The sequence below is a fragment of the Coturnix japonica genome, chromosome 4 (genome assembly GCF_054131305.1).
Source record: "Coturnix japonica strain WE chromosome 4, WE-NBRP24, whole genome shotgun sequence".
Classification (NCBI taxonomy): Eukaryota; Metazoa; Chordata; class Aves; order Galliformes; family Phasianidae; genus Coturnix; species Coturnix japonica.
The window spans coordinates 60,691,262-60,706,842 of record NC_140666.1 but is presented as its reverse complement, the minus strand read 5'-3'; the positions used below and the strand labels follow the sequence as shown (position 1 = coordinate 60,706,842).

The window sequence follows — 15,581 nt, the reverse complement described above, 5'->3', positions numbered from 1 at the left end:
GCCCGTTGTAGTAGAAATGCTAAGTCACAGCTTGAACCAGTGATTGAGCACCTGGTGGGAAGGTAGGGCCAACCCGGTGGAGCTCAGGTGCATGCAGTGTGTCTGAGTGACCAGAAGGAATGGAGCCAGGATACTCCCCTTCCCAGACCTCATTTAAGGGTTGGCAGGGGAGGTGTGGGTATCTTGCTGGAGATGAATGCCTGCCTGAGGCCTTCCAAAGGTAAGTAGCTTTCTTCCTTAGTTTCTTTGTCCACAGCTGCTGCATTTGGACTTGTTCTCATTTTCTGTAGCTAACAACTTTTCCACCCTGCTATTATTGCTGTACTTTCCATCACATTATAGCACTATGCCCATCATAAGGCTTCCTTGCATGTGGAGTTCTCAGTTTAGTGTTGTTTTAATTCTGTGTGAATACATTCCCAGTCTCTTAAATCAGATTTGTTATGAGGAGTGTTGAAAAGTTAGTATGTGTCCCTTAGAGCATAGAGAAGCACCTTGTAATCTACGTTTGACTTCAGAAATTGCGTAAGAATAGGAAAGAATTTGGCTCTTTGGATTTTGTCAGGAACAAGGAGTCTATTGTCAGATCTCATACCAAGCATTTCTGAAAAGAGATCTGTAGATTAATTGACATGAAAACATTCTAAACATGTTTGATGTGGGTAGAAGTACATTTCAGAACTGATCAAGCTGTTGTACTTTCTAATTAATGAGCATAATTTACTGGATCCATTAGCCTTGTGCTTACCGAAGGGGGTTATTTGTCAGGGCTAGAACTGGTCAGTTGCTGGTCACTAACAAACACAACTCTTGGTTCTGAATTATTCTGAAACAAACAAAGCTTGAAACAAGCTAGCAAGAAAGCTTCAAGAATTCAGTTGCATGGTCTGAAGACCTGTTCTGTGTAAGATAGCAGAAACGTTTAGAAGAAACATTCAGTTTTCTATTTGATCTGCTTTTACGAGAAGAAAGCGGGTCTATTTGACCACAACACCACCAGGAAATATGGAATAGCGATTATTTTGTTGGTGTTACTACCCACTTAACTTAAATTAGGTCAGTTACATGCAGACCTTTAAAAGCATTTAACTGTGAGTTACTGGGTTTATGGAGCCTGGGCTCTGACTTGAGGTACTGTAGGGTTATAGGTACGGTAAGCCATCTCTGTCATACCACACTGCAATTGTACAATACCAGTGCTTCAGAGCTGGAACTGTCATGTTTGTAAATACATTCTAAATGTTAATACATTGTATTCTTCAGCAATGCTTCTGTGCCTAGTTGTGAATAGCTGACTTAAATCTTCCCTTATTCTTCTGGCTTTGGAAGACTGGGATAATGCAGTCCTCACTCTTACACCCAAATCTATGCTCTGTGTTGCTGTTCTTGCTGCATGCTTTAGAGATGTGCTTTCTCCTAGAGTATCAAAAGGCCGTGTTGACATCACCTTTCAATTGCACAGATGGTGCAGTTGACAAAGTATCATCTTGCAGCCTGGAATAATTTGAATCTTACAGCAGGTGGAGTCGTGAGTCATACTTAAGTCTGAAGCCACTGTAGGGCAAAAGTCTTGCACTTTTATATTGGTGCAGTTACTTTCAGTTTGGCAAAGCCATATCTTAGCAGTAAATGGTGTTTTGAGAAAATCAAGGTTAATATGTAAAACAGGGCAAGTAATGATGTGGAGGCCTCATATCAGGGCATCTTGTTGGTCACCTGAAAGACTCTTTACAGAATCAAGCTTTTTTAAATAACAGTTTAAATCTAGAGACTGTGTGTGTGTGAGTAATTAATAACTCATTAATTTGACTGCCTTTGTTTTGAACCATTTAAATATTTGTGGAGTTAAGACTAAAGGGAAGTGCTGCCTTATGCAGCCCTCTGGTGTTGATGCACTTTAATGAATGTGGGAGGATTTGCTTATGTTTTTAAATGCAGTTCTACTTCTGCCTTGTGTGGATTGAAATATTTCTTTGAATATTTTACATACAAATGTGATGTTTACAATCTTGCATTGCCCCATATCTGTATAGATACCTACAAAGTGAAGAATTGACACAAATATAAACTATGCTATTTTTGTACTGATTGGAGCCAAGTCGAAAGGAAAAGCTCCATAATTCAAGGTCATTTGTTATATCTTAGTAGTGAATTAATTGCTTCATATTTGGGCTTTGTTTTGTAAACTGTGGTGTTCTGGGGTGGGTGAGGGGGAGGTACTTCTTTTGGAGATGTGACTAGATTACCTTGGTTGTAGGAGCTGGGGGTGTTAAGCTTGCAGGAGAAAGGGCTCTGGGGCCGCCTCATTGTGTCCTTCCTGAACTTGAAAAGAGCTTAAAAGCAGGAGGGAGAGCAATTTTTCATGGTCTGCTGGTGACAGGACAAGGGGGAATGACTTTAAACTAAAAGAGGGGAGATTTAGGTTAGATGTTAAGAAGAAATCCTTTACTCAGAGGGCAATGTGGTGCTGGTGCTGCTGCCCAGAGAAGCTGTGGGCACCCTATCCCTGGAAGTATTCAGGACCGGATTGGGTTGGGCCCTGGGCAGCCTGAGCCAGTGGGGGGCAACCTTAACCAAGGCAGTAAGTATTGCAAGCTCTGACTTTTGTGGAAGCTGCCTGACTGGGGATGCTTTTGAAAATATTGCCAAGGTCTCAGGGGAGGGAAGTTAAGATACCAAATTATCATTATGCTTTTATCTTTCAAAATGGAACGATTAAATACTAGAGAAGTAGATTCATTGCTGAACAGATCGTTTTCCCTTTCAAATGCCTTCCACCCTATTCCTGCTTAATCCTCTTCTGACAGGGAAAATGCCTCATTAATATAAGTGCCCTGTGAGTTGAGAGTGAGTGTAGTTCTATGCCATGAAAATGTTTGCTGGTAGTATTGTGGCACATGATCTAATCATCAGTGATGACTAATTGTCATGATTGTGTAAGCTTCATACCAAATTTTGCTCACATATAAGTTGAAATGGATGAAAAGTAGAGGATGTCTGTTTTAAAAAGCTGAGGTTGGATGGGGAAAGCTCTGTGTTTCATGGGTTGGAGAAGAGAGTAGCTCTTCAGGTATATGATCTTCATATGGACGGCTTTGTTCCTCAGTGCTGCCTGGGGTAGCATATCCTTCCTGCTGCTCACACACGTGGACTGAGCTGCCTGTAAACTGCATACAACTGAAAAGTTTTTGTATCACTTTAATTCATAGTAAGGATAAAATTATTTGAAGGGGAACCAATGGTAAAGGCCTTTAATTGTTTGGATTGATGCTGCATGTAAACTCTTTGCAATAACCCCTTGCCCAGCTCATATCTACAGAAGATTTTGTAATCTCCCTCTAATGTGCTGCTACCTCATAATTGAAGACACAAAATCTGTGTCACCTTTGGATTGACGTTTGTGTTCATGCTGTGGTTGTGTTCTCTGCGATGGCTGGGAGTAATTCCAGACCAGGCTGAAGGCCAACTAACCAGAGTCAACTTTCTCCTGAGGTTTCTCAACGTTGCACAAGAGATTTGAAGTAAAAAAATTTGGAGGCATGTGACCGTTAATCTCTTTAGCAGTAAGAGTAAAGTCTAAGCATCCTGTTGGAAATGTACTCTGTTCTGTGTTGCTCTTTGTTTCAATTAACAAGCTTTTCTCCTGCATAGATTGGGGGCATAAACTTCTTTGTGCTCTGTCCAATTAGATCATGCTTGGAAGCTGTCAGCGCTGATGGTGAGGCAGCCCTCCCCTGCCTTTTTTTCCTGTTGTTCAGTCTGTTGGATAATGAAAGAATTTGCCTGACGGGGTTTGGTAGCGTTTTGTCCTCTAGATGAATTACTGCAAGGTATAGACGACAGTCTTGTGCGTCCAAAATGCATTGGAATGATTCAACCAACTCATCAGAAAGTGATGCTGAAGCTCATTCTGCCTTTACACAGACTGAGCACAACATAGTCGCAGCTTACTTAATAACAGCAGGTATGGGCATTGACCAATAGTTGCATAACTTTTTAGAACGACTTGTAGGTTTGAATGCTTATTTTGTATAGTAAGAGCAATGTGTTTCATTCTGACTTACAAGTGACCAATGGCTTTTCTCTGTAGCTTACCGACAAGTCAGACTGAAGTGTGCAGAAATCTACACGTTCTCTGCTCTATATTTGAAGGCAGCGTTATGTGTTTAAAAAAAATACCTTTTGTTGATATGTAATTATAGAAGAGAGTAAGAATTAATTTCCGCCAGCTTGCAAAAGAGATAAAAATAGGGCATAGCTGTCACATCTTGCATTTTTCTGTGATGTGCTTGAAGCTATCTTGAGATTTCTCTTGGGCCACATGTTCATAGTAATATATGTGTAGTCTGAGCATGTGAGCCGGTGCCTGATAGGGGGATGTAAGGGGAAGGGTTGGAATGTGATCGAGGGGGAGGGAGCTGGTCATTTATCAGAGAAGAGCAGACTCCACTTGCAGATGTATTTTTCACTGGTGACACACGTTAGAAAAAGCCTTCTGCAAGGCTTGACATCACGTGTTTTCTGTGACTGCCATGGCCTTCTGCTTAACTTGAATGATTACGGGTTTTGCTGTTTTTTATTTTATTTCTCATTATTATAACTAACTGCAAGCCTTGCGGAAGTGTTTTTCTGAAGCATTTACTGCTGTAGCAATGAAATAACATCTTGGGCAAATACTGTGTTTAGAAACATGCCTTCTGTATTTTTGGTATGGAAAATAAGATCAATTTATAAATACGTTATTCCTAGACTATGCCATACACTTTCTATGTTATAATTAGCTTTTCAAATACTTTAAGATGTTTACTTAGACATACAAAATAGTCGTTTTATTTAGCATGTATGTTTGAAGTGGGAAATATCAAATCACTGTTATAGAGGATATTTTGCATCAGTGTGAATGCAAAGGCAATAGTTAATTTCAGATTTTTACAGAAATCATTAGAATAGCCACACATATGTGGGCCTGTTGGGCAGCTGTAGGGCTGGATGATGATGAAGTACTGGTAGACCAGATAAACTCTGCAGTACCACCATATTGCAGGTAACTGCCTCTATTAGATGCTGAAGATGTGTACAGTGCTTTAGCATATTTTAATTGATGGTTTATACTGTATGTAGCTGGTTGGTATCTTCAGATACTTTGAGCACCTGATGTTAAGGATCAAAGCTATCGTGTGTCATCCACAATCAACTCAGCTTCTTCCCTGAATGGGTGAATCTAGTAAATCTGTCAGCTGTATGTTGAACTCTGCTTTCTTCATTAGTAAAGTTTTTGACAGTGAGATCTATAGCATGGTTCAAACTATGGTTGTTTTCTGCAGCAAACCTCACATATAGAAAATTTATGTTAATAAACAGGTATCTAGGAAATGAAACGGAAGTGAGATATAGTGTTCAACATTCTGTTCCTTTTTAGAAGGATTGAACGCTTTCTTCTTTCACAAGTAATTGCTTTGTTTTCTGAGGAAGGAAGGCACTGTTAACTATTGCAGTCTACAGCAGTTCAACATATTGATTTCGGTGATGACAATGGGCACACTCAGACCGCAGGAAGAAGCCTTATGATTATCCTTCACCTTGTAATGGTGAGATGTTCTGGGATAATTTTGCTGACTGGAAAAGTAAATTCCATGTAATATGTGGACCTAACCTTCACTATTTTTGATGCTACTACTTGTGTGTCCTGATTTGCTTGAACACCTTCAGGGACTGTGACTCCATCACCTCCCTGGGCAGCATGTTCCAGCACCTGACCACTGTCTCAGAGGATAAATTTTTTCCTTAAGTCCAACATAAAACCTGAGTAGGCTGGCATAGAGTATGCTTATTGTTGCTCTCTTCATGTCTGATCCCCAGCCTCCTGCTTTTATTTATTTTAGGGGCTCATGATATCACAGTGTTGTTCCTAAATTGTGTGAAATATCATAGATGAGTGGCTGTACACTTCTAACATCACATTTAATTTTATTCTTATGTACCATTCCCTACCTGAGAAAAGACACGCTTGGTCTTCAAAAAAGTGAATATCAAAGAGAAATAGCTGAGAATTAATGAGGTCTTTTCTACAGACCTGCAGAAAATTTCACTCCTGATGGCAAAAGTTGGATTTCACTATGCTGGACTGCTTGCTGCTCAGTTGCCATTGAGCCTAATTGTCTGTACTTGTTTGTGTCTGCTGGGCTCTGTGGCCGTGATAATAAGGATGTGAAGTTTATATCCTTTTAGAGCCAGATGCTATTATTTCAGATGTGCCCTGTTTTCAGCACAACACCTATTCACTAAAGCTCCTTATATAATTATCCCTACAAGACTGTAATGATGCAAAGTACAGTGTTCTGGTTCATAGGTGAAGTGTTTTAGCAGAAAAAAAACTGAAGATTTCCAAAGGGAAATGCATTTCCATGGATATGGTAATGTTTGACTTTTACCAATGTAACATTCCGCGATGTGCTTGTAATCTGAGGTGCCAAAATTATACTAATGTCTGTAAGTTAAGCATTTGGTTCAGTGGTACTGTAACAGCTGTCTGAGACAAGGGAAATCATGAGCAGCTTGCAAATTCCTGTTACTACTTACAGGGTTGGTTTATGCTTTTTATTATTATTATTATTGTTACGCTTGTTTTTAATGTCTGTGTTTTCCTGAACATGTTGCAATTGTCCATGTTACTGATAAAGGGCTGTGAGCCTTTCTCAGGTGAGGTTCAAACTGGTATTTTAAAATTTATTAGCTCTTGCAACTGTAATTAATAGTGGGGTAGTAGAAATCTAGATGATGGTAGTTTGCTCTGAGTATTTCTGAGTCTGAAGAGAATAAAATCAGAAGAAAATCCTATTTTCTGGGCTTGCTATGTAAATTCATTCTTAGAGCCATGCAGTAGGGTTTGGTTCAGAGGGAGGAAGAGCAAGAGAAATGAAGGATGTAAAGGTTTTAATATAGGTACCAGGGTTGGACAAAGCTTGCTGATGCAGGGGGTCTTAAGGAGCTGTGTCCTGCACACCTTGGAGAGCATTATAAGGCCTCAAGAAAATTCTAGAGTCATTGGACATGAAGACAGGAGACAGTGCATGCTGGCTTTAGTATTAAGTCTACTTTTTTTCTCTATTACAACTGTGTCTACTTGCCATTTCTTATGTTGCCTCATAGTCTTCAGGCAGACTATGAAAATCTTTGGTACCACCTCTGTTGTATATTTCTGAAGGATTTAAATGTAAAAGCACTTGTCACATTGGGGATTTGGGGATGCCTGTGTTTAAGTTTCTGGGGCACAGGGAGGTTGGGCTCTGGATTCCTATTTCTGCAAAGAAAGCAGACAAAATTCCTGTGCCAGAAGGAAAGAAACAGGGTAGAAGACATGCCCTGGGTCCACAATTACTCAAATTTGTGAGGTAGGAGCAAAATCAGTACACAGCTGGACTTCTTCCTTGATTATGGTACTGAGTGGAACTTGTCAGATGAGGAAAACAGCTTTGGTGCTGGCCTGGCATACCACCATGGCGAGCTGTAAGGATCATCCAGGCTGCTACTTCTCAAGGCTTAAAAAAATAAATGGTTTGCAACAGTACGAGCCAACAACAATGCTTCTGAAGAATTCAGGCCTTGTGAATAGAGAAGAGATTTGCATCTGGCTGATGCAGAGGTAACAAAGACAAAGCCGAGTGATTCATTTTCTATACTCTTTTTCCTGGGAATATTTTTTTTTTTTTTTTTACTTCAATATATGGTGGAGGCTTCCTTTGAAGAAATGAAGAACTCAGGTGGTGATAGAGACTTTCTGCTACATCAAGTGAATCATCGTAAAAGCCCTGCTTTTTTTGCCAGTCATCAGCCTGCATTCTTTTTGGCTGTGGAAGACAGTGCTGTACTTTGTGGCTGAAGTGTCTAAATTGCAATCCTCTGTGCTTTTGGATGTCAGTTCTACCTATTGTCATTGTACAGGAAATCCCAGGTTTGACAGAAAACCCCACTTTTGATCCTTACTGACTCCAAGTAAGATGAATCTAATCACAATCTTTTTTCAGGTGTTTACTGTTTGCAAAATCATGCTCAACTGAAAATAATTCTTGTTTAGGATTTAAATACTACAACAGACTGTGTTTTCCTTTGCATGTGTGTTACTATCTCATCTATAACTTTCTGTCAAGTTTTTCTTTTCTGTTTTCACAGGAGTGATAAGCATTTTCAGTAACATTGTTGTGTTAGGCATCTTCGTGAAGTACAAAGAGCTTCGGACTGCAACCAATGCAATTATTATCAACCTGGCTTTCACTGACATTGGTGTTAGTGGCATTGGCTACCCTATGTCTGCTGCTTCAGACTTGCATGGAAGCTGGAAGTTTGGATACACAGGATGTCAGGTATTGTAATTTAGGCAGGGATAATGTTCTGAGCACCTAAATGCAAGATAAGTAATAAGTGGTAGCTCTAATTGATATTGGTTCTCCTAAGGGAAAAGATGGAAATGCAAGATTTGACCACAGACTTGTAGCTGATGTTCTGTAAAGGCCCCGGTTTCTGCATGTAGATTCTGTTTTGAATCCCTTTCCAATCTTTAAATCATAAGTTAGAATTCACTGAAATGTGACCTTACATTTACTAGCCAGGAGTCTTATATTAGCTTTAAGAAGAATGTAAGCCTTAAGAAAGGAAGTCTTCCAAATGAAGAAAGTTATAGCAGTAGCACATGCTTTTTTGATGACTCATTTGGTGGTAAACAGACTTTGGATATGACTGCTGTTTTGATGATAAACTTGACAAACCTTAATGAGTTTTGCCTAACAAATACATCTTCCTTGGAATGGAACACTGACTATCCAAAGGGAAGGTCTGTGAGCCTATTCAAGGACACTATCAAAAAATTTTGGCTTAGTTTTAATAACTGCCTATTTTTTTAAATTTAAGAGAGCCTGACAGATTACACTTCTGTAGCACAGACAAGGTGCCCTTTACTCATTGTGTTCTATGATTTTAAGTCTACTTATAAACAGATGGTTAGGCTTAGTGCTCAGGAAAATGAACAGTAATGTGAGTGTCTGCAAGAAACGTGACTTAAGAAAAATGTTAGGAACACTATATACTTTAGGCCTGCATATCATGCGTATTTGTAATATGACATCACTTGCCTGAGTGCACAGTTATTTCAAAGTCAGAGGTCTTGTCATTCTTTGATAGGGTGCTTCTTTTTATCATATGTAACTTTGGATCTAGAATGACTTATTGTAGATTGAATTTGATGTGTAATCTTACTACCAGTGGTTTGGGAGTTCCTGAGATCATTTCAAATACAACTCATGTCGACTCAAACCAAATAAATCCTGTCAACTGAGACACAGCTGAGTGTCATGTGCCTCTGTGGTAGCTGTGGGTGGCATGTGGCCTGGCATGGGGCACTGAGTTTTGGGGGTGCCAATGATAGCACAACCCTTCCCAGTCATCCTTCCCATGGGACGACAGTGCAGGTGCTTCTGAAGTGTGCTGGCCCTGCAGTATGTGTATGAGTGCGATCACTATGCATTGCCAGACCCAATACCAAGTAAAAACGGGGACCAATGGGGAAAGTCGGTGTACCATATCAGTGAAAAATACATAGCAGAAGGAAGAGTGATGATTCAGAACATCAGATTTGCTGAAGCCTTATGTGATTCTAACCTTTTAATGATGGATCAGATGTTCTTTGGGACTCTTTAATGTATACTGAAAATATGAAATGAAAGACGCCTCCCAGTCTTTGCCTCTGAATCTCACATTTACCTGTTGACATGAATTGTGTTAGACTGTCATCCTTAGGAATTCTGGTGTGCAAATAGGCAGACTGTTTTTGAATTGTTCATTTCAAATGAACCACCAGCAAATTACCCACACTGAATTAGTTCATGTAGCGCCTTCCTTACAGAAGAAAACACTGATTATAAGGTATCAATAGTGCCTCAGATTAATCATGCAAATTTTTCCTTGTGCATGTGAATGACTTTTCAGAAAGGCCACATTCTCTGTTTTTTTATAATTTCAGATCTATGCTGCCTTAAATATATTTTTTGGGATGGCGAGTATTGGTTTGCTCACTGTTGTTGCAGTTGACCGTTACCTGACAATCTGCAGGCCTGACATAGGTACAGTCTGTTTAGTCAAACATCCTCTGCTGTTAGGCTTCTATGAACTAAGTGTCCAATTGTATTGTTTTTGCTTTTTCTATGTGAATGACTCCATAATTAAAGAGCCGTGTGTAGTTAAAACATAGAGTGTGATACTGCAGTACGTGATGAGCAATACAGTTTGAATGGATGGTACTGCTTGTTAACATGAGAATTTCAGAGGTAGGCTGTTACTTGCTTTATAAGTTGTATTTTCCTGGCAGTTTCCAGTCATTAGAGGGCTGCATCCGTATTCAGAAGCACACAAGAAGCCTCAGCTGTGAGAGGTTTTGACCTCTATCAAGTCTCCATTTCATTTTAGCATTGAGTCAGCACTGTATTGAATATTTTTCACTCTTCTTTATTACAGCTGTTTTGGAGTAGTCAGTTCCTCTTCATTTTTTTCTGTGTTGCATAGTAGGCCTTTTACCATGATGTTAGAGCCAGTTATTGCCTGTACGCTGTGAGTTTGAGTGGATCATGGAATTAAATGGATTTACAGTCTGGAAAGCTTAGATGTATTTCAGTGATAGGAAGCAGCATTTGGGAGTGTAGTTCTCTGAGAGGATCATTAGCACCGTGCAGGTTTGCTCTCACCTACTTGTGGTTCAAATTCAACACTGGGAGGAAGAAGAAGATGATAACAATTTGTGAATATATGTGTTTTGTCACAGGAAGAAGAATGACTACACGTAACTATGCTGCTCTAATCCTGGCTGCATGGATCAACGCAGTCTTTTGGGCATCCATGCCTACTGTAGGCTGGGCTAGCTATGCTCCAGATCCAACTGGAGCAACTTGCACAGTCAATTGGAGGAAAAATGATGTGTAAGATTTCACCTCGCTTTTTCTTTTAAATTTGTTCTCTCACTGAAGGTTTAGACTACTTAATTTACCACTGTCTGACAACAGATTCTTGGTGAAGTATGAAACCTAATTTATAAAAATAATTTATTTAAAAACATATATAGAGAGCAATCCTTGAAGGGTGTTCTTAAAAGAATCTGCCACTGTTAATAAAAACTGAAGACTAAAGAATTTTTTCTAATTCTCTAAAATCTTATTTCAAATTTCATAGCCAAATCACAATATCAGATTCTTCAGTAAGTTCTCATGGATGGATATTTGTAAGTTACTGTGTTTTGTTTTTCTGTCTTATCAGGTCCTTTGTTTCCTACACAATGAGTGTAATTGCTGTTAATTTTGTTGTACCCTTAACAGTCATGTTTTACTGTTATTACAATGTTTCCCGGACAATGAAACAATACACCAGCAGTAACTGCTTAGAGAGCATCAACATGGATTGGTCTGACCAAGTAGATGTAACAAAGGTATGGTAAATGAGGGTATGTTTCATTTTAAACATGTTCTTTTGTGTTAGTGTTGGGAATGGAGGAACGATGCAGCCTTTTCAGTATTTCTATTTCCTGAATTCCCTTTTTTCCTTTTCCTTTTTTTTTTTTTTTTTTTTAAACTAAATATTAACTGAAATTTAGCTTAAGTGAACTCTCTGGGCTTGACTAACATCACTAGATTCTTTATTCTTTCCAGATTAACAGCTGTTTTGAAGTCTGGGAATCACATGAATTTTCCTTGTCTCTGCAATCTGTCATTTTTGGGGGTTGGGGAGGTCAGTGTATTGAGCTTATCTTTTTCTTAGGTAAACAATAGCAAATGTGAATTATGGCATAGAATGATACATCCTGCTTGAAAAGGTAACATTCTTTTAACATACGAGAGTCCTTGAGACAGCTTTAAGTGCACTGGCTCGTTTGATTTTTAGGTGAAGATATGGTTTATGGTTGGGCACCAGAAGAAAATGTACAGAAATGCATATTTGAATTAGTTATCAATGCAAACTTAACATTCCTTGGAAAAAGTTCTCGTTGCTAAATTATGAAAAAACAACCCAACCCTTAATTATGAATGTTTTACCTTTCAGAATAACTCAGAATGCTTGAAACTGAGGATTCAGTTACAGATTTAGACTCCAATTTGTTAGGATGTCTTTTTTGTGTTTCATGGTTGACTATAAGTTGTATTAAATAAATAAAGATGAAGCCTTGTGGTTAAGCATCATCCTTCTCTAAAAATTGATTTGTTTATTTATTTTATTTTTTTCTTCCACAATCTGGCATCTCTTAAGCTTTCCATGCGCTGACAGCTTCTAAATAGAACTGTTCTTTTATGTAAGAATTGGTGTTCTGAAGTTATTGTGTCTTATAGATATTGTGTTACTATTGAAATAGAAACCTTCTGCGGACAGGATACAGCTTGTTGGTTGTGCTCTGAAACAGCTTACACACTTTTGTTGATTATTTCCAGTGTCCTTCTGTTTCTCATTTTGGTTCTCAGAATATGGGCACGGGTGAACAACGCTAGGGAACCTTATGCTAGAAAACCCTGTGGTTTCATTTAGTTTTGGGGTGATTTGTTTTGCCTTCCTGATGAATTTGAAGCTTCCATTCTGATTTCCATTATGGATTCACATCCCTGACAAAAGCCAGAAAAGTCAGTCCTACCTGATTCCACTTCTGCCCTCCCATTACTCTCAGGTTGTTGCTGTTCTGGCCTGCTGGTGGCTTAATGTGTCCTGGTGTCTGAGCCCCAGTGTCCCTGAATGCTATCTGTGAGAGGCAGGCAGGGAAGAAAATCTGAGCAGTTAACTGTCACCTATATGATACTTGAATGTGGCCATCATGCTTCATTGAATGAAGACAATGCTTCTAGGTTTCTTAAGTATAAGGACAGAGCCTGTGGAACGTTAACTTTATTTAACCAGACCTTAGTTAAGCCTTATGAAGTATGTTTATTGGGTTGTTGTTTGCCTTAGATATTTTATCTATTTTTTATTATGCAAAATGTTTTCTTCCTGGGTGAGAATGAGAAACATCAATTTCTAGAAAAAAATTAATCTGCAAGATATTAAGTTTCCTTGTTCTTTCTGTTTTATTGTTTATGATAGCATTGCAAGGTGACCTGTTTTCACTGGATTCCTTCCTCCCACTTTGGAATAGAAAAAGAAATTGCATTCTGAGCTCTTTTTCTTATGTGTATCTCAAGCCTCTTTTGGAAAGAAGCTTGCCATTCTGACAGAGCATTTTGCCCAGTTTGTCATATTTTCTCTAGTAGGGTTAGAGTTTTCATTTACGTGTCATTATCTAGTTCTGGATGACTCTTATTATCACACAGATGTATGTGCTATTGGAGTTAGGTTGTGAGGTCTTAATCTTCAGGTTGTGTGTGTTCCCCTTGTTTTACAGATGTCTGTTGTGATGATTGTAGTGTTCCTGGTGGCATGGTCTCCCTATTCCATTGTGTGTTTATGGTCTTCCTTTGGAGACCCGAAGAAAATTTCTCCTGCGATGGCCATCATAGCTCCTTTATTTGCAAAATCCTCCACGTTCTATAACCCCTGCATTTACGTCATTGCAAACAAAAAGTAAGGGTTCTTTATTTGGTACTGGTCTACGTAAAGATCATCTGTAGCGTAGGATAAATTGATTGTTGAAGAGATCAACAATCTCAGTCAACAAAGTAAACTGCTCTGGGTTTACCAAAGATAATGTTTTGGACAGCAAAATCTAAAATAAATTGCTTTGATCAACATCAGAATATATTAAACTGGTAAAGAATTCTGAAAGCACGTTAGGAAGACTGTGTAAATTTGTTTTGAGAATCCATTTGTGGTTTCTCAAGGGACTTATTGTGGGTTCTGACTTCAGCAGCAGCAGACTAGTTATTTTAATGACTGTGGCCAAAATGTCTTGCACATCATCTTAGTAAAGTGTAACTTCAGAATTCCTTGCCTGGCTGGAGATGTGTCATATTGTGATTGATTAGGAGGGACTTAAACTTTCGATTAAAGTAAGTTATGCCTTATTATTCTATATTGAGGAAGCATATAATATGCTCTAACCAAGCTATCACCTCTGTATGGGAATTGGATTTTGCAAACAGGAATACTTCTTGCATTACTACCAAGCTACAAAGAGGCTGCGATCTCTCTCTGGCTTGTCTGGTCTGATCCTATTGAGTCTGTGAAAGTCCATCACCTTCTCACTCCATTCTCCAAACTTTGCTTTTGTCTTTTCTACACCCAGTCTTCAGTTACCAAAAGCTGCTGATACCCTTGTTGAGGGAGAAATACTTGATTGAGCTATTTCCTATACATGGAAGTGTAAAGGATTCAGGTCCTTTTGAATTCCAGATATGCAATTTTTTAGTAAGCAATTATTATGAAGTTGAAAGCAGTTGTAATATGTAAAAGAGCATACTCTGTGTTTATATTTGGTCCTCCAGTAAGTGATCTTTCTGCTTTTGCTTTCTTTGCAGGTTTCGGAGAGCAATCCTGGCAATGGTGCGATGTCAAACAAGACAAGAAATAACTATAAGCAATGCTTTGCCCATGAGTGTTTCTCAGAGTGCACTGACGTCATAAAGCTCATTTGATTTTTTTTTATTTTTTTTTTTTCTTCATAGATTTTTGTGGGAAGGAGTTAAATCTGGCTTACACTTTACTTTTTGGAATAACAATCTGCCTCTTCCAGTCAACTGCTTTCTGTCAATCACTGCAGTATCTTTTAGGTTAAAAAGGAGAAAAAAGAAAAAAAAGAAACAACCCAAAACACTCTTCAACTTTAGTGAGAATGAGGCTCATTGGATTGATATTTCTGACACAAACAAAAAAGGACGTTGAAGTGTCCAACCCTGAGAGTTACATGGAACAAGACGACATCAGGGCAGAGAGAGTCTGAAGTAGGAAGTGCTTAGATTCATTAACAGAGCACATTTAACTCCTCTTGCAAACGACTTTTTCCCAACTTCACTTGAAAGTTTCCAGGTCTGGATTCTCCCTGTATGTATTTATCTCTGTATCATGTGTCTGTACTGATGCTTGTTGCACAGTTTTGCTTCTGTGAATATGGTAAGGTTATCAGAATATCTAGCCAAACCCCACAGAACTTGCTATCAGCTTTTAGGATTTTTAAAGACTTCAATTATATTTCCTGTACTTTTGAAGTTTTGGCTCACAGAATCAAATGGATGGACGACTTTTGTTTTAGTAATGGTACATTTCTAGTGCTTGCCCCTGCACAGCAAATCCTGACTGTGGGACAGAAGGCTCTCTGAAGGTTGACAGTCAGGTGGCACATAAAACTGTAAAGATGTTCTCTCATTATTTCTAAGTCAATCTCATGGACAACTGTTCTGTAATTTTTGAAAAAGAACTTTGACAATGTCAGCAATGAATTTATTGGGGTTGGAGGTGGTGGCTGTGGATAGAGCTATAGATGGATGGTAGTACGCATTCTTGATGATTCTCAGATTTCGATAATAAATATCTTTTTTTGATTGCCAATCCAAAATCCTGGTGATCCTTAAGGCATGCCTCAGCCGCTGTGGCTTTGTGCAGCTACAGTCACTCTGTTGCTTGGGTTCCTTTTT

At 38.9% G+C, this 15,581-nt stretch overlaps 1 protein-coding gene across 4 annotated transcripts; it reads left to right on the top strand.

Annotated features, from left to right (window-relative positions):
- The first annotated feature begins 61 nt into the window (after nucleotides 1-61).
- On the top strand, nucleotides 62-14,751 carry RRH (retinal pigment epithelium-derived rhodopsin homolog). 4 transcript variants are annotated; one of them, XM_085547068.1, is made up of 7 exons: nucleotides 62-220; nucleotides 8,170-8,360; nucleotides 10,013-10,112; nucleotides 10,808-10,961; nucleotides 11,296-11,464; nucleotides 13,397-13,575; nucleotides 14,469-14,751. In XM_085547068.1, exons 1-7 carry the CDS (start codon nucleotides 193-195, stop codon nucleotides 14,572-14,574), a joined length of 927 nt encoding a protein of 308 aa, XP_085403194.1. In that variant the 5' UTR covers nucleotides 62-192; the 3' UTR covers nucleotides 14,575-14,751. The 4 variants fall into 4 exon arrangements, 3 of the variants coding, with proteins under 3 accessions (XP_085403194.1, XP_015717436.1, XP_085403195.1); XR_014945944.1 differs by lacking the exon at nucleotides 62-220 and adding an exon at nucleotides 3,716-3,964 and having other exon boundaries at nucleotides 11,355-11,464; XM_015861950.3 differs by lacking the exon at nucleotides 62-220 and adding an exon at nucleotides 3,716-3,964.
- The last annotated feature ends 830 nt before the right edge of the window (nucleotides 14,752-15,581 follow it).